General features: G+C 43.1%; 2 protein-coding genes across 3 annotated transcripts in view; both read left to right on the plus strand.

The window, feature by feature from the left end:
* Positions 1 to 1,918: 1,918 nt before the first annotated feature.
* Positions 1,919 to 4,164, plus strand: CER1 (cerberus 1, DAN family BMP antagonist). Its single transcript, XM_050913708.1, has 2 exons — positions 1,919 to 2,446; positions 3,871 to 4,164. The coding sequence occupies exons 1-2, from the start codon at positions 1,919 to 1,921 to the stop codon at positions 4,162 to 4,164; spliced, it is 822 nt and encodes a 273-aa protein (XP_050769665.1).
* Positions 4,165 to 12,233: 8,069 nt separating this feature from the next.
* ZDHHC21 (zinc finger DHHC-type palmitoyltransferase 21) overlaps positions 12,234 to 17,543 on the plus strand; it is a 37,264-nt gene continuing 31,954 nt past the window's right edge. For both annotated transcript variants that reach the window (XM_050913367.1, XM_050913368.1), the window contains exon 1: positions 12,234 to 12,280. The gene's annotated coding sequence lies outside the window, so the exon portion shown is untranslated. The remainder of the gene's footprint in view (positions 12,281 to 17,543) is intronic.

Consider the following 17,543-nt stretch of genomic DNA (forward strand, 5'->3'; position numbering starts at 1 on the left):
GACTACTACCAACATGCACCAGATATGAGGAATTTTAGTTCCAAAGGTCAACTGCTTCAGTTCAACTTGTTGGCCAATAAAGACAGGATGTGAGGATTCAAATTGCACTTCCAGGCAACTTAATTATCTACCATCAAATTAATCCTCTTGACTCATTGTTGCTCCACCCTAATGCTACCATAGTTCTGTAAATATGAGGCAAGGACTTCTTGCATGCACACCTCACAGTCAATCTTGTTGCAGATGCCAGTATTTTCTATGATTTCACGCCTGATAATTGTGGGAGAATCTGCCCTCCCAGGGCACACTTGAGACTTCAGGAAAGCACCAAACCAGTGGCAGAATTAAATTGCTTTCGGCTGAAATTACAGAGCAATAAAGCTTGTGCTTGATGGCTGTGCTTCCCTTAACAAGATCATCCCACTGAGGTCAAGGCACAAATACACTCTAATGTTGATGTGTGAACCCCATTCTTGCTGGAGCTCCATGCACCTGTGTCTCAGGATGGACCTCGAGATTAGAACAAATTTTAACTCAAGTGAATTATGCAGTATGGAAAAGCTCTAGATCTCCACTAACTTTGTGCTAAAGTTATAAGTCAGTGCCTCACAAGGATGTTGCTAGGCAATTAGTTTACTTCGATTATCAGGCAATAAACTAATTCCCCGGAAATGAAAGTCAAATAACTCCATCCATCTAGTAGAGACCACCCAAGTTTTCAAGAATAATGAACAAATTAGCTACAAACTTAAGAGTCTATTGATAGACTCTTTCTGGTAGAAACAGGAGTGTGTAGAGATTAGAGCACCTAAATGGCAAATTATCTGAAGCAGAATTTCCTTTTAGTATTTTTAGATTAGGATCAATGTTTGCAATGTTTATTCAAAAGATCTTTTCCTTCTCCCAAAACTTTCCTCTGCATAATGTCCTATCAGATTTTTTTTTTCTTTCACGTTGCATAGCATGATAATTTTGCAAAAGACACTTCCAGTTTATGGTCTATTAGTCTTTAGATATTTCTGTTGAGACATTGATGTCTAGAATCATAAAATATGTCAGTCCTAACATGTTTTGCTTAAATCCTCATTTTGTTTACCAACATTACAGGATGCCTGTAGTGGCTTTGGTGCCTGAAGAGGATGTAGCAGCGTTAGTTAATCTTTGAGAACCTGGGGCGCAGAGTTTTTTCACCCTGGGACCTTTTATTCTGGGCTAGTGATATGTCTGCACTCCAGCAGCTGCAAACCTGCTGTGAAGGAGGTGAAGCAAGGGTTAGTGCTCTCTGCCAGATTCCTCTGGGTGTGTGAGCACCAGTCTGCCAGTTTGCAGTGGTGCTGCTGCAGGCCTTGGGTCATATCCCAAATCTGAAAGACCAAAATTAAACTCAATTTTTGAAAACATGGGCTGATTTGACGTCTCCACATCCAGCTTCATGTTTTAGCAAACTTTAATCAGCTTGCCTTTTCCTGTTGTGATGAAATAACACTCCTTGTTTTGACAGTCTCTGGCTTTGTGGAATGGAAAGTCAAAATAAACAATGAAGACCACATTGAACATGCTAATACACAACCTCAAATGTTTCCTTAATTCCTAGGCCTAAACTAGACAGCTTATCCAAACATTTCCTCCTGTTGACTCCTTCTGTCCCCCACGCCATCCTGGGTTACTAGATTTTAGATAGGAACTTCTAATACACATAATCCAGATTGAAAGCAGAGTTTCATTAGCACAAACTCCCCTATCATAATTGTAATCTACAGTAAATGAATGCAATTAGCCACACCAGGGTCTCCTCTGAGCCCTCCCCTCCTCTGCACACAGACAGCAGCCATAAGCTGACAGCAGGCTCTCGTATAAAGCTAGCACACTACGTTCACTGCAATAGCAGCACATCTACAGGGCTGCACTTTACAGGATCATGTCACTGCTTCTCTTTCAGCTGTTAGTGCTCTCATGTCTTGGAGCCACAGAGCCACAGGGAGATTCACCGCAAAGGAAAAGCAGAAGGCCATTTCAGCACCTTTTCTATCTGGATAAAAATCTGCTTGAAAGTCAGAGTTTTGGTGAGCTGGTAGGGGAAAGCCCAGTAGGTGTTGAGGAAACCCTGGGAGAACCGAGCTTTTTTGTAGCAGTTCCACAGACTGCACCCAAAAGTGAGAAGCAAGAGGAGAAAAAAATGTCCAGATTCATCCTTCCCAATGCAGCACACCATGCAGACCAAGACCTGAGAACACGGGCAGCACCCAGAGAGATCTCTCCTGTAGAAAACTTCTCTCCATCCCACTATTCCATCAAGAGGGAGGCTGAGCCTCCCTATAGAAAAGATGCCAAGAAATTTTGGGATCACTTCATGTTAAAGAAAAATTCAGCATCTGAAGAGGTTGTCCTGCCAATCAAGACCAATGAAATGCACGAAGAAAACTGCAGAACCCTGCCTTTTTCCCAGGTAAGAACAGGTGTCCAAGATCAATAAACATGTCCTTTCCCCTGCCTCTTGTAATCAGCAACTAAAGACACACGGGTTATTTCATTTGCTAAGTCACAGGGCCGCTTCAGAACATTCACACATGATAAGCGGCTGAAAAACACTGCTGAAAAAGGCTGAAAAAGCTTTAGTCTGATGAGGCAAACTGCTAAGCTGCAGCACTGGAAAGCCACACATTCGATTTTCAGAGTTACTTGTTCTGTTTATGCAAAGATGTTCTGAGCTAGCCTGAGCAGCAGGGCAGTGGTGAGTAATTATCTATTCAATGAATATACATCTAAACAGTTTGTATACATGAATTACCTATATATAGATGTATATATGTATACACACACATGTGTATATACAAAGAGTCCCGGGACAAGTATTTACAGGAGAAGCTGGTTGTTTTCTTACAGCTAAGCAAGGATTCCTTTCTGCTGTATTAATTGGAAGACTGATGCATACATCTAGTTCTGTGCTAAGAATGCTGGAGAACTGGTAAATTGTCCAATGCACAGATGAAGCCATTCTGTCATATTGTAACATCAAGACAAGCAAATAGTATACATAAAAGTGCTGTATTCCTCGTAAGGCAACAGCTATTCTCAGTGTTTCTATAATCACAGTCCACCAAGGACCATGTTTTTTCACATCCCTCACTAAACTTATTTCACTGGCAGACATATGTAAATATAGATGTGGCCGAGAAACTTGTACCATTTTACTTTTTGTGCCATGTAATATGGCAAGCTTTCTCCAGGATGGCTGCAGTTATGCCAATACAAAAGTGCTAACTTCAGTCTAGCTTTTTATGGCTTGGGAGTTGACATAGGCTCTCCTGACACAAGGAATTGTTATTCTTGCAAACCAAGAGATTACAGAACTTCCATTGCACTTTTAAGATTTTCATTAAAAAAAAACTGCTAAAGAACATTATGCCTCTTCCACATAGAGACAAATCTTCAAGATTACCGTTGAGTCTAGCTTGTGGTTTATATACAAGAATGTCAGGCCAAAACGATGTTTTAAGTCCTGCTAAGTGGGTAAGACTGCTTAACCATGTCAGAAATGTAGAACTCAAAGAGCAATTAAAAAGTAAATATGACAAACCCACCTATTGGATTTTCCCCCATCAGCTCACAAAGGCTCTGATTGAAGCAGATTTTGCCCTCATTGTTCAATCTAAGAATTGCCCATAGGAGCGCTAAAGTTTGCTTTTAAAAGCTCTTATGTTTTACCACTTGCTTGGCATAAAAAATAAACATGTTTAAGGTAAATGTTCTGAGAAGAAAAAATATAGTATTTGGGGGGGGGGGGGGGGGGAGGGGGGTTGCCTTCATGCCTTCTAGCAAAGTCCATGGGCCATTCATGTACCAGAAACTTCAAACTGCTTTCTATTTCAGGGTGTTACTCATGAGAACTGTGAGAAGGTGACGGTACAGAATAATCTGTGTTTTGGAAAATGTAGTTCCTTTCATGTTCCTGGTCCAGAAGATCGTCTTTATACCTTCTGTTCTCATTGCTTGCCCAGCAAGTTCTCCATGAAGCGCCTGGATCTCAACTGCACCAGTTCTGTCCCAGTGGTCAAAGAAGTCATGATTGTAGAAGAGTGTAAATGTGAGACTCAGAAGATTACAGTCCCTGCGATTGGATCTCTACTGTCAGACTTGCATGCAAATGTACATGAGCACAATTAACCTGTGCAAAGTACCCCTTAACTCCTTGATCACAAGAATTTGCCAATGAAAAAAAACCAAAAAAACTAAAGCTTTCATCACACTGGTACACAAAAATATTAAAGATGTAGACTTTCTACTTGAACTGCTTCTCTGCCTCAATAATAACTTTACCTAAAATGTAACAGATGTTTCCTTGCAGCTGTTAAAGAAATGGAGAGGAAATTACTGGGCTTATGTGTAGAGTTCTTACTTTAACAAGGGAAACCTTTAAAAAATTTGCCACCCTTCGTATCACTGTTTCTAGGATGCTAGTAAACAACAGCTGAAGAACTAGCATGATTTATCTGTGCAAAAACCTAATGTACTGACTGGTTTACATTGCCTTTGCTTGCAGGGACTGCCAATATAGCTGTATTGGCAACACAGATGAGGCTTTAGTCTGTTCCTTGCCAAAACAGGTCTACTTTTACATCAAGATAGTGGCTGGAGAGTGTAAAATATAAATGGACATGGGGCAGATGATAGAAAGCTGTGACTAGTTAAGGTCATTCTGATTGCTCCCAGCTGGTGTTCAGTTCCCAGTGAAAACTACTATACCTCACAATTTACACACTTAGATAGTGGTTGCAAAGGATATTTTGCCATAGAAACCACTTACTCTTCTTCTACATGCCTGTATTTGCTCTGCATGTTTTTTTTACTGAAATTGTTACATAGTAGAAGGAGAAAAAAAGTATAAAAAATTATATACTCCCACAGAAAACATCATATATGAATGGATTGTTATTATTTAAATTCACTGTGGAAAGACAATGCACATTTTCCAGTCTGATGAATTTTAACGTTGTCAGTAACTCCAAGATAAAGTTTAAAGAATGTTCTCAACACCTAAACTAAAGCAGAAAAGGCATTTGTGCGATAGAAAATCTGCAGAAGGATTTTATCAGCGTGGCAATACCTGTATAGCTTTATAGGAACAGCCGACAAAACTCTCTGCTAGGAAAGGTCTGAGTCTAGTGCGAGCCAACACAGCACCAGTGGCTGTTAGCTGAACTGCTGGCTTCTCTGCTCTCTCCAGCTGCTTCTCCCTGGATTTGTCTTGCAGACCTGGCACACCAGGCAGTGATCAGCTTCCAGCAACTAGACTTCAGCCTGTTTCTAACCCAGCTCCTTCAGTCCTCTGGGTATCTGCTCCACTGCTATTGCCAAACTCTCAGACCTGGGCCCCTGTTGTTAAACTACCCACAGCTCTTTTTCGGGGTATTGGAAATCAGTATTGATACGGCTGGTCAGTTCAAGGGTTGAGTAAATGATTCCTTGTATTTGAACTGCACTGTGATCAGAAGTGTCTTCATATCCTGTCAAAAAATATGTTCAGCATGGCTTCGGAGTGCAAGGCCCATATTTAATATTTACTGAAAATTGCATCTGAATGATATTCTGATACTGGATCTGAACTGCTGCAATAGCTGTTTGCTTCTGCAGGTCACTTGCAGTGAGTGAACTGAAGATTAGCATATAGTTATCTTTCATTAGATATCAACCTGTTTTTAAATAATAAAAATTGTATACTAAAACTGAACAAAGCCTTCTCTCTATCCTTTTACACCAAGGACTGATGTGCAAACTGCATATGGCTGTTTGTATGTTATGGCATGATATATGATGTCATTCCAAGTAACAAGCTGTCAAGGTCTTATCTTCCCTGTATTGAATGCAATAAAGGAAATACTTATTTTAACTTAATATTTATTCTAGCTTTATAATGCTGACCGATATTCTCAGGATGCTAGTGCAATGAACTAGCAACCTGATTCAGACATTTACCTTCACACGTTAGGCTGCATTGAGCATGAATGGGCTCAGGTTATGGCCAAAGAAAGAAGAGCTTTTCTAACAGGAAAAGCAGCACCAGCTAGCAACCGTGTAGTTTCAGAGAACAAAGTAATTCTTTATGGCTCATGCTTTTTTCTGTAGAGATTCCTCTTCACTGGGCATGTCCAATTGCACAGTCAGCCCTAACAACTGGTGATTTGTTAAAGCATGCTGTATGGAAGTGGAAAAGCTAAGAAACAACTCCCTGCCTTACCATAAGGTTCAAACCTCAGCACCTTATCAAACCTTTGTGAGTTATGAGTGTGATTATTAGTGTCCATTTTTAATCAAGCCTAAGGAAGAAAAGCACACAAAGCATGAAAGTTCCCAACTTTTTTCTCTTTATTCCCAACTTCATTTTTTAATCTGAAACAGCTAAATCTTCTGAGGCTTCTAACCACTGATGTTTTAAAGCTGTGTGAATATATGTTTGTCTGCATTTTCTTTTTTTCTGAAATGCAAGTATGTTTCAGGTTCGATGCTTGCAGAGAACCTGCAAGGTAGGACCTACATATACTCCCAGTAAGATCACAAGTGAATTAAAAAGAAAGATCTTCCAGTCTTGTAATTTTGACATGACTGACTGTTCAACTGTGACTTTTGCACATAAGGATGGCAGAACTGAAGCTATATTGTGGACTGTAAAGTATTCAGCCTAATTTTTAAAGCTCCTTCTGTGTGCTGAAGCATTATTGCAGTCAAAGAAAGCTATTCATGTAAGGAGTTTACAGGACCAGATTCTTAGTGTGAATTTGCACAGCTTAAAAGTAGGTGAAAAGAGGTAATGACAGCTGTAGTAATTGCTAATTAGATTAGTGCTGTAGGTTTTTTGGATGAATGTTTAATTAACCCAGGAATGACTGGTTGCATGTAATTAGCACAGTATTCTGCAAAATCAAGAATGTGTTAATTGGATCAGATTTCTCAGCCTTTAAAAATTCCCTATTAGGAATAAGTTGTGCTCAGGGGCTAACAGGATTTTGCTCTCTCAGCACAATTATGATGGCCTCTACTAGTATAATGATGTGGGTCAGAAAGGTGAGGTGTGTGATCCGTATCGCTATATGGATGCTTCCAGTAGTAATGCCATTACAGCAGCAAACCTGCATGACTTCAATTTAGTTGTGTCCATTCAGAGGTTGCATGCTTTCTGTAATGAAAGCTTTTCCAATGTAACTATGCTTACAATGGAAGTGCTGTTAATGTGATCTCTTCTATTTCAGAGCACTCCTTGTGCAAACCTATCTTACAGAACAAAACTAAGCCATAGTTGCAGAGCACTCTGAAAATTCAGCTCAATCCCAAGTGGTGTTTGTACGCTTTTGCCACTTTATTTGACCTACTGCCTCTTTTCCAAATGGGTGTGCTTTACCTTGAAAATAATTGAAGTGCTGTTTATTCTAATTGCTTAAGCAAAATAAATCTTCAGTACAGGCTATTCTCTTAAATAAGAATTTTATGCAACTGGCTTTAATGCCTGTAAGTACATCAAACACTATAGTTACATCAAACTCTTATCAAATTCTGCACAACCACATATTGCAGGGCAAAGTCTCTGAAGTTGCACTCAGTACTTTGTGCTGTGCTTGGTACTTTGTTCCCCATTTATGAAATATTCACAGCTAACCTCATGGCTGTCAGCTAACATGCTTTAGCATGTTTTACTGACAGGTGGTGAAATCTGCTGCCGACTTTCTCCTAAATGTACCAGCTCCTTGCTGCAATAGCAAGACAACGAGATTCCCTACTCAGAGAGAAGCTCCTTGCCAGTCCGTACAGCTGCATAATCACATCATGTCTGAGATGCATCTGGGAGCCTGTGCTGTCCAGGATGCTGCATGTGAAGAGGTGTGGGGTTGAGGCTACCTCAGGTCCTCCATCAGGCAGCTTGCCAGTGGGAACAGGAAACATTGACAGTGAATTATAAATATTTTGCATTTGCCGTTTTGCTAAACCTAACTCCCTGAATATCTGGTATGGAGCCACCAACTTCAGCTTCCCTGAAATCTGTCCCTGACAGCTGCGCACACTCCCTCTGCTCAGATGAGAAAGAATGGGGATGAGAAGACTCTGTAGTTGGCCCGCTGCAAGAATATTGATAAAAATGTTAATTGTCCGCACTGAGAACCAAATCATCCTGTTTACAGTGCCTCGTGCTCCACGGCACCAGCAAAACGCACTTCAACTTGAAAAACAAAAAATGGACCAAAAGCTAAAATGAATAATAATAAGAAGAAGAAAAGCCAGGGCCAGCCTTATGTTTCTCTAAGGCCTTTTCTGAGGCATTTTTGTTTTGCTGGTTTAGGGTATTGCTATTACCAGCCATTTAGTCTGATGTTCTGCTGGTGGCTGGAGCCTGCAGTCAGAGTGTTCAAACAGAGCAGGCATGTACCTAAGCTGCCTTTCTGAACAAGGCAGTATCTCAGCTTAACCCTCTGCTGACACTGGTTCAAACTCACCTTGCACTGCAATAGATACGGAAGCATTCAAGTAGTCTGTTGCCCTGCCTGGACTTCAGACAGCAGCTCCTGGAGGGAGAGAGGCATTAGAAGAGCTAATGCTAGGACATCTGCAGCTGGACATCATCTGAGCAGAGCTCCTCATACCACCGAAGTGCCTTGGATGAAAATTAACTCCCTAAATGAGGCTACTCCCTGGTCTAGCTTAGCCTCCATGTAACCTATCTGGGCTGGGCGATCAGCAGATTTCACCATGCCTACTACTGAGGCAGACAGATCAGAAAACATATCTTGCCTTCAATTTTTCTGATGATTAGGTCAGAGGGAAAACGGAGCGCGAGAGACCTTTTCGTTTACTCTAACATCTATTGCCTCATCCTCAGTATGTGACATTGTGACTGACAAAACTTCTGGGCCACGATGGGTTTTGTTCCAGCACAGCATGACATTAACACAGACCTCCATCTTCATGATATGTATCATGACATGAAGAATTCTGCTCCCATTCTAGAGTTAACAAGTGTCTCCTATGTACATCAGCAAGGCTGGCAAGGAAGTGAGCAATGCAACGGTGCTGCAGAAAAGAAGTGGCAGTGACAAACTGCACAATTGAGAAGGACCCAGGAAGATGAGTACTGTTGAGAAGGCTGATTTCTCAGCCCAGGAGGTATCTGTGCACAGACAGAGCCCCTTCTACACGTGGATCAAGGGGTACAATTGGGCTCAAAATGAACCCTGGAAAACAGTCTCATGAAGCAAGGGGCTTGTAAGCAGTAAGAATCACGGGAGTCACAGTGCATACCTCTCTCTTGCATGTGCTCTCCATAACAGAGCATCAGCTGTTACTGCACATGGCTTGATTTCAGCATGCTGATTTAATATTTACAGAGTGCCAATAAAATTTATAGGATGACAGCTGGTGGCTCCTGTGGTAATTTATAAACAGCAACAACACCACAACACAGACATCAGAAACTCCAAGAGGAATTCTACGCTATTGTGCAATATTCAGCACTGAAGAATGTGGGTATTTTTCTAAATTTGCAGACTTTTAATAATCTTTGTGTAATACATCCATATTGGACTTTATGTGAAGTCCATATTATGCGAAGTTAGTACTTCCCCTAGGTATGCTTTTTTCCTTCAGAATGGAGTTCACCACAAAGACTCATTATCTATCTACCTGGATTCGATACTCTGGCAAAAGTGTCAGGTAATTTCTATAGTCCGAGCCTTTGCAAGTTCAGTTGGGAAGTCCAGCACATGATTGCTTGCTTTTCTTCCTGTATTGTGCTTCCCCAAAAGGAATATTAACAAATGGGAGCTGCTATGCTGATGACTAAGCCAGAATAGACTACTGCCCTTGTTCCACAACCTGTGTTTACTCTGTACATCCATGAGTAGACAAGAGTAAAATACAATCTGTCTGACAACACTACAGATCTAACGACTGGCCATTATCAGTGTACCACTACAGAAACACAAATACCTGGTATTTGACTAGAAGATGACATTATTGACTGATTCTTTTTCATTCTACAAGAAACCTTCATCGATCATACTACCCTTTTTGTTTATCTTTCCATTTTATTTCCCAAGTCCTTGGTTTCCTTTCCACTCCCTGGTTGTTTTCGGTTTTTTTTAATCTACATTTATTCTTCAAATCAGTGAAAAGTTTTCACATCTTATTATACCTTTTACACATAGGCATAAATTCATATGTGAAATTTGTCATGGAATAGAGGCAGAGGCTGTTTTTTATTACCACCTTTCCAGTGATCTTTTTCCCCATGTTTTTTAATAGTCCAATTAATATGTCTATTATTTTCAGTGTCACCTGTTCCCAGGGACATATGTAGGTTGTTCTTGAGGAAGCGCTATCTTCTGGTTTACCTGGAGCATGCTTCGTTCTCTTTCCAGACAACCTCCAGTTCCTGCTAAGAATGTGTATTTTCAGGTCAGAGCAACTTTAGCTTGAAATGTTAACAATTGCCCTGTATAACAGAAGACTGTGGACACTGAAAAATAAATCAGGACAAGGTCCAAAAGTCTCAACAAAAGCTTGAAATCCGCCTAAACACTAAACTGACTTTTTGGGTACACTCTTTTCGGAATAATCATATTATGATTAATTTTTAGGAAGAATGTCATCAGTAATAAAGAAGAGTTTTCTGTGTCAGTGGGGATCACCATATTACTCTTCATCCATTTCATCCATCATTGTGTAGGAAACATGCTCCAGGGCAAGAGCCCATCAGTTTACAGTGGGAATCATGCCACTCAGACAGATGGGGATACCTTTAGGTAGCCAAAAGATCATGTATGTGCATCAGCAATGGGTGCTCAAGGCACGATTCCCAGCTGGGAACACTGAAAATGCTGTCCGTTACAAGCTGTCTGTGGCTCTTAGCCACTGCTAATCCCTCGCGGGTCAGAATTAGCTTTTAAAAACAAAGACTGGCTTCCGTGGCCATGCAAGGGCCCTCTGAGAGCAAGGGGCACAGCACAGCAGGAGACCCGAGTGTCATGAAAATTTCGCAACTGGTCTGTGCTGACGGAGGAGAGAGGCTAGGACACAAAGTATAGAATTACAACAGTAATTCTTTATTCATGCGCATGAGGTGTCCCATTCAAATCGGGGCACACCGAATGCGGTTTTACACATGGTTCTCATACCTTTCAAGAGTTCAGATACAACATGATTTGTCCGCTCGCTACTTAACACACACATACCACTATTCTGAAAAACAACTATAATGCTATGGTGCCATCATGCATCTGCTTCTTTCTTGACCTAGGTGTCCCTGGAGTTGGTCTTGCTACAGTTACTTATCTACGATGCCAGATAATGGGAGGGCTTCACGAAGGTGTTGGAGGGGCTGGGATGCTGGCATTATTTTGGCAGTCCAGCGGTATCCTTTCTTCATCACGGATGCCTTTAAGAGTCCGAGAAACAGAAGGTCCTTATCTTCAAGGTGGGGGCTGTCCTTCTGCTCCTTGCAGTGAGCTGGGGCCCTTCAGTTATGGTGACTTAACCATGATCATGCAGGTTAAAGGTAAAATAAAGATCTCTTAAGAAAGCTAACACAATTCCATACTATTAAGAAAGTTCATACAATTTCATACTATAAAGACTAATTCGTACAACAGTCAGGGGATGAGCTTCTCCTAACAGGAGCCTGGAGACCGAGGCAGAGGCCTTGTCTGCAGCGCTTACATTTTGTCAGGAATTGCAAAGGGACACTACAGAAGATGAAGGAGAGAGGACTCATCTTGACTAACGTCTGCGCTCGGGAACGGGCCTGCGCCAGGGAGCTCCAACACCGGAGAGCGCTCAACGGCGGATCAGGCAAAGACGTTTCCGACAGACTCCCGCCGGGCAAGGGAGACCGTCCCTCCAAGGTGGCTCCTCCCGCCTGCGCAGGGAAGGCGGGGTGCAAAAGCCTCACGTACGCCCCGCGCGGGTGATTCCGGCAGTGCGAGCCGAGGGCAGAAGGCCCGGCCCGGCCCGGCCCTCAGGGGAAGGGGCCGCGGGGCGGCAGCCGAGCGCACCCCGTCCCGCCGCCCAGTGCGCTCCCTCACAGGCCCTGGCCCCGCCCCGCCGCCAGCGTGCTCTCAACGCGCACGCGCGGCTCGGCCGGCGGAAGCGGAAGGTGCCGCTGCGGCGGCAGGGGTTGGGCGCCGGCGGGCGCGCGCGCGCTGCGAGCGGCCGAGGTGGCCCCCGCGGTTGCTATGGAGAGCGGGGGCGAGGGGGGCGCGTGACCGCGGCCCCGCCCTTCTCCTCCTGGCCTCGCCCAACGGTTGGTTCCGCCTCGTGCCCCGGGGAGGGGGGCGGGGGGGGGCGGGGGGAGGGGCTGCGCGGCCGGCGGGGGCGCCGCCGAGCCGGGGGGGCTGCGGGAGGGGCCGCCCTCTGCACGGCTCGCCGAGGGCAGCTCCCCCCCTCAGCCGCTGCCGTGAGGGGTGTCCCTGTGGCCGGGCCTCTGCGGGCGTCCCGTGCCCGAGCGCTGCTCTCGAGTCAGGGGCTCGGTGGAGAGGCCGCTGCCGCCCTTCCTGAGGCGATGGGATGGAGAGCGCCGGGCGCCCCTCGGGACGCGTGTGGCATGGTCCCGGGAAGGCTGACGGGTAGTAGGCTTTGTCTAGGGTGCGATGGGGGCTTCCGTATCGCCAGTCTTGGACGTCGGCTTTTCCTGTGTTAAATCTGCGTTGCCAGTCGTGGATTAAGTCTGCGTTACCAGTCTGCTTTACTTGTATTAACTTTAACTTCAGGAATGCTGTTTTCTGTGTAGAGAGCTGGGGGAGGGAAGTCCTTAGCAGACTTCATGAGTATCTGCTTATCTACAAAATAAAGAAATGCTCTTGTCATTTTCGTGGAGCTCCACAGTGCTGCTTTTTTTGCTAAATGATGAGGAGGGCATTTGCTGCTTGTGTGGTGGTAATGGAAGAGGTGCGTGGGTCTTGTTGGCTCTGTGCTCCAGCAACACAGCACAAGGAAATACAATGCTCTCTGACCGTTCTTAGTTTCACACTTTCATTTTCCCGCTCCAGTAGTTAGTAACATGACATTGTAGGTCTGCATTCTCTTCGCACTGAGGATCCAAACATTGATGTGCTTAAGTAACATATATTATCTGTCTACAAGTGGCTGTTTGGTCACCGGTGGGTGAAGACAGTTTTCATGGATTTGTGATCAATGAGGAGGGTATAGTGTGTATGCATTATATCCAGCCGCATCCCAGTCCAACCCCTGTGGCATCTTCCGTGAATGCAGTAGATATTTACAGGTACACCTTGCAAGATCCTGTCTATAAAAAAGAATTGGGTGGGAATGTCTTGCCTATCTTAACCAACGTGTCAAGAGCCACCTAACAGCTGTGTAGCGCCAAGGTCTCTACTAACAACCATCTATTGTATAAACATGTGCAATGCCAGGTACATGGGGTTTTGTCATGGCAAAAATATGCTGCTGCCTGGATTAACTAGTTATCCAGATACTAGTTTTGTTAAATGTAAGAGCTGCAGAAGGTGTAATGGTAATTCTATTCTGACACTTGATAACATCACATAAGTGACTTCTTTAAAATGTAGTGGAAAGTAATGTAGTTGTTTGGTTCAAGTCCACTTTTTTTTTTCCTGGTGAAGTGTATTTTTAGTTTTATGTCAGTAATTTTTGGCAATAATTCTTAAGATTTCAGGAGAGTCACAGATCTAAAATCACAGCTGGATCCACAAATTGACAGAGGCTGTTGATTGTCACGGCCTTGGCTTGGCTACCACAAATCTTATAGAAAGTGTATCTCTCATGTTTCTCCTCTCCGTTCCTTTTTCTGTCTGAATCACTTGGAATACAGCCTTTTTAGAACGTGGTGTTTTTCTCACTCTAGAAGTGTATGTTACAGAGCATAGTATTGTTCAGTTTGCATGGGGTCTTAAAATTCTGTTTCAAAGTGAACAATACTATGAATTATTGATCTGTTTCATTCTGGACTTGTTTAAGCATTTGTGAAAAAAGTTCTAGAAATCAGATTTCACAAGTCTTGCTTTTCTTACTGAACTACAAGTCAAGGGCTAAAGTGAGGCAGAATGTATAGAATCTTGGTTTCTAGTTATGTATCAATGCAACAGGCATAAAAGTGCAAGGAGCAGGATGTCACCAGAGCTGGTTGTCATGCTTCTTAGGATGAGAAATTGAGTAGTGCTTGTATTGGGTTTATTTATGAAACAGAATTTTCTGATTATGTTTTGGGACAGCCTTGATTCAAAATTATATACTTTTTTTTTAAGCTTGCATTCAAGTGAGCCTTTTAAAACAATCTTTATTTCATGTTAACATTTCTGGTTAGTGCAAAGCTTTCTTGTTTCTCCGAAGTAACTTTCTACCTGCCTGACTCATTCTGTGGTCTCATTATTCAATGGATGTCACATCAGAAGTCATATTGGAGGTGATTGTAGTGAACAAATACTGAGTTTATGATACCATTAATTGAATTGGGCAGAAAGAAAAGGGTGAGGAAAAAATGCTGTCCAGGCATCCCATAGTAAAAGTATTTTTTGGAAAGGCTAGAACAATTCTTGATCATGTAGGAAGGACTCAGTCATGTTTTGGTATATCTGAAGCTTTTCACAGCCACAGCTACTGTTTGCTTTCAAATGCTTTATGTTTGAGATGTTTATTTAGAAAAAATGGCTATAAATTAGGGGAAGAGGGAAGAAAATCACAAAACCTCCAATGTTAGTGTTGTGTATTTTATCCTAAATTATTTTCTTGTACAATTTTTAGGCATTGCATACCGGTGAGTGTATACGGATATAAATCACTTAATTGTTTCTTTTCAACTGATTTGTTGTAAACCTGCTCATAGACTTTTTTCCTCTACTTATTGTGGTTATTCTTATCAGAAATGAAGCATCCTAAAGAACAGAATTATTTGAGATCAGTCTGCCTTTCTTTTGACATTGTATTTGAAAGGGTAAATATAGATTTTTTTTTTTAAAGTATGTTTAAAAAGAGAAGACTATAAATTCACCTTGCCTGTGAGTTAAATTGGAATCTAGTACTTTCTACCTAATCATTAGAATGTACACGTTAGGTTTTCTTTATTCCCCTCCTCCCCCTTACATATTTATGTATGGTACATTAACCAAAAAGGAGAGGGGAAAAAGCTCACTTTGATGGAGGAAGTCAATATATTAATGTTGTTTATGCAGTATTGCTGACAAAAGTATAATGAAAAATGTAAAACTTAATTTATCAGTATAATAGGCATGCAGGAAGCAAGTGTATCACAATTTAAAATAACTGAAATACACTGACAGTCATACAGTTTTATACAGACCTTTCTCTGAACGCTCCCATCCTTTTAAATCTGTATTAAAATTTTGAAATGGCCTAGAACTGAAATTAGAGGAACGCTAGTTAGAATCAGCATGTCAGTTCAGACATGAGCGGCAAAGGATCTGGATATCTCTTTGAATAGCTTGAGAGGAAGCTCTACTCAGTGAGGTGAGGTGAGGTATGAAGAACAGAGTAGAAGGTAATCTATTATATGCTGCCTTTCAAACCAGTGATGATGATTGTTTGAGTATCACACTATTTTCTGTCTCTTTCAAAAAAGATACAGAAGGCGGTCATGAAAAATCTCCCTTTCTTGGGAATGGGGCCTTTTTTTGCATAGTTCCAACTTAATTGTGGAAGTTGCCACCAAAAGTATGGGTTTGGGGGTGGTAGTGGTGTTTTGGTTTGGTTTGGTTTGGGTTGGGTTTTTTAATTGTAAAAGTGAATAATGTCATGCAGGCAAAAATTAGTCAATGAGTTACAAAAGTTTGTGATATACTTCCATTATAGGCATTCTTATTGTTTTCTCCAGAATCTCTCTCACTGCTTATTGCTCACACATGATACTTAGTACGTCACTTGGAAACAAGTATTTCTGTACTTATATCTCTCTGTTTTGTTTGTTGAGCTGTTACTTCCCCTTCTGAGGAAGCGCTGTGAAGTCATGGAATCTCTGCTGCTCTGGTAAGATGGAAAACAGATGGATTCCTTGGCGGTCAGCAGTGTTTCTAGCTGCTTCTGGTTTTTTTTTGGCCTCTGTGTTTCTGTCTGCATGATTTCCCCTTCGTAAATCCGTGCTGACTACTGCCAATCACCTTCTTGCCCTTCAAGTGTTTGGCAACAGTTTCCAGGATTATTTGCTCAACCTTCCCAGGGATCAGGGTGAGGCTAACAGGCCTGTAGTTGCCTGGATCCTCCTTCTTGCCCTTGAAAACAGGGTTGACACTTGCTTTCTTGAGTTCTCTGGAACCTCACCCATCAGCTTAAAACTTTCAAACATAATTGAGACACAATGACAGGGCCAGCTCTCTCAGCGCTCATGGTGGCATCTTACCAGGTCGCATGGAAGTGTTATGTCCAGTTTGTGTAAAGGTTTCTTAATCTGATCCTCCCTCACTCAGAGTAAGTCTTTGTGCTCCAGACTTTCCCACTGGTCTCAGGAGCCTGGGATTCCAGAAAGCAGGTCTTACCCGTAAAGAGAAAGGTGAAGAAGGCGCTTTGACCTTTTTGTATCCTTTCATCAGGTACCCCGCCCCATTCAGCAGCAGGCCCACATTTCCGCTAGCTTTCCTTACGCTGCTCGTGTACCTGTACAAGACTTCCCTTTTGACCTTCATATCCCTCACCAGATTCAACTCCAGGTGGACTTTCCCTTTCCTAAGGCCATCCCGCTACACCTAAGTGATGTTTCTGTATTAAGTGTGTGCACACACTTGATGTGGCCCCACTTCACCTCTGTTTCGTTGATTATAAGATCTCTGTTGTCCGCATCATCCTGCATCCTTTGCTTGCAAACCCTGACCACCACTTACTCAATCGTAGGTCACCACCTCCCTCTCTCATCGTTCCTAGTCTAAGCCTTGCCTTAGCAGATTGACCAGCCTGTTGGCAAACATGCTTTTACCGCACAGAGTGTCAGATGGATCCTGGCCCCCCCACCCCCAAGTTCCTGATCCTCAGAGAAAGTCCTATGGATGTAAAAGCTGAATCCCAGCTTTTGACACAAGCTGTACAACCAATTCTTGGTCCGCGGGATCTGTCTACTCCTCCTCAAGTCCTTCCCCTTCACCAGCAGGATGAAGGAGACACCACCTGGTCCCCAGGCCCTGGCCCTCATACTCCAAGCCACGTAGTCGTACTTGGTATGCTCCCAGTCTCCCCTGGCTATATCCGTGATGCCCATGTGGAAGAGCAGCTGAGGGTAATTAATAGTCTGAGGGCCAGACTACTACCAGCCTCAGTAATAGCCTACCCATGGTATCCAGGACCCAAGCCCCTGGCAAGCAGCAAACCTTTCCAGGTGACAGGTTGGGCTGACAGAGGTGCCTCTGTCCCTGCAGCAGGGAGTTTCCCACCACTGTTCCTTGCCTCGTCCTGCCCGCACTGCCACAGGACTCGGACACAGCCAGCTTGGAGGCCTAATTGGACAGAGCTCCCTGTCTTTGCCTGCTGCCAGGGCTCAGAACCTGCTCTGTAGATCAGAGCTGCCAGTGGAGCAGGCACCGTCCTCC

This window comes from Gymnogyps californianus, chromosome Z (assembly GCF_018139145.2).
Source record: "Gymnogyps californianus isolate 813 chromosome Z, ASM1813914v2, whole genome shotgun sequence".
Classification (NCBI taxonomy): domain Eukaryota; kingdom Metazoa; phylum Chordata; class Aves; order Accipitriformes; family Cathartidae; genus Gymnogyps; species Gymnogyps californianus.

Excerpts from the sequence above, each read along its gene's own strand:
- CER1 (XM_050913708.1), top strand. The coding sequence starts at position 1,919 with ATGTCACTGCTTCTCTTTCAGCTGTTAGTGCTCTCATGTCTTGGAGCC. Across the intron at positions 2,447-3,870 it reads GAACCCTGCCTTTTTCCCAG|GGTGTTACTCATGAGAACTG; the intron begins GTAAGAACAGGT and ends TTTCTATTTCAG.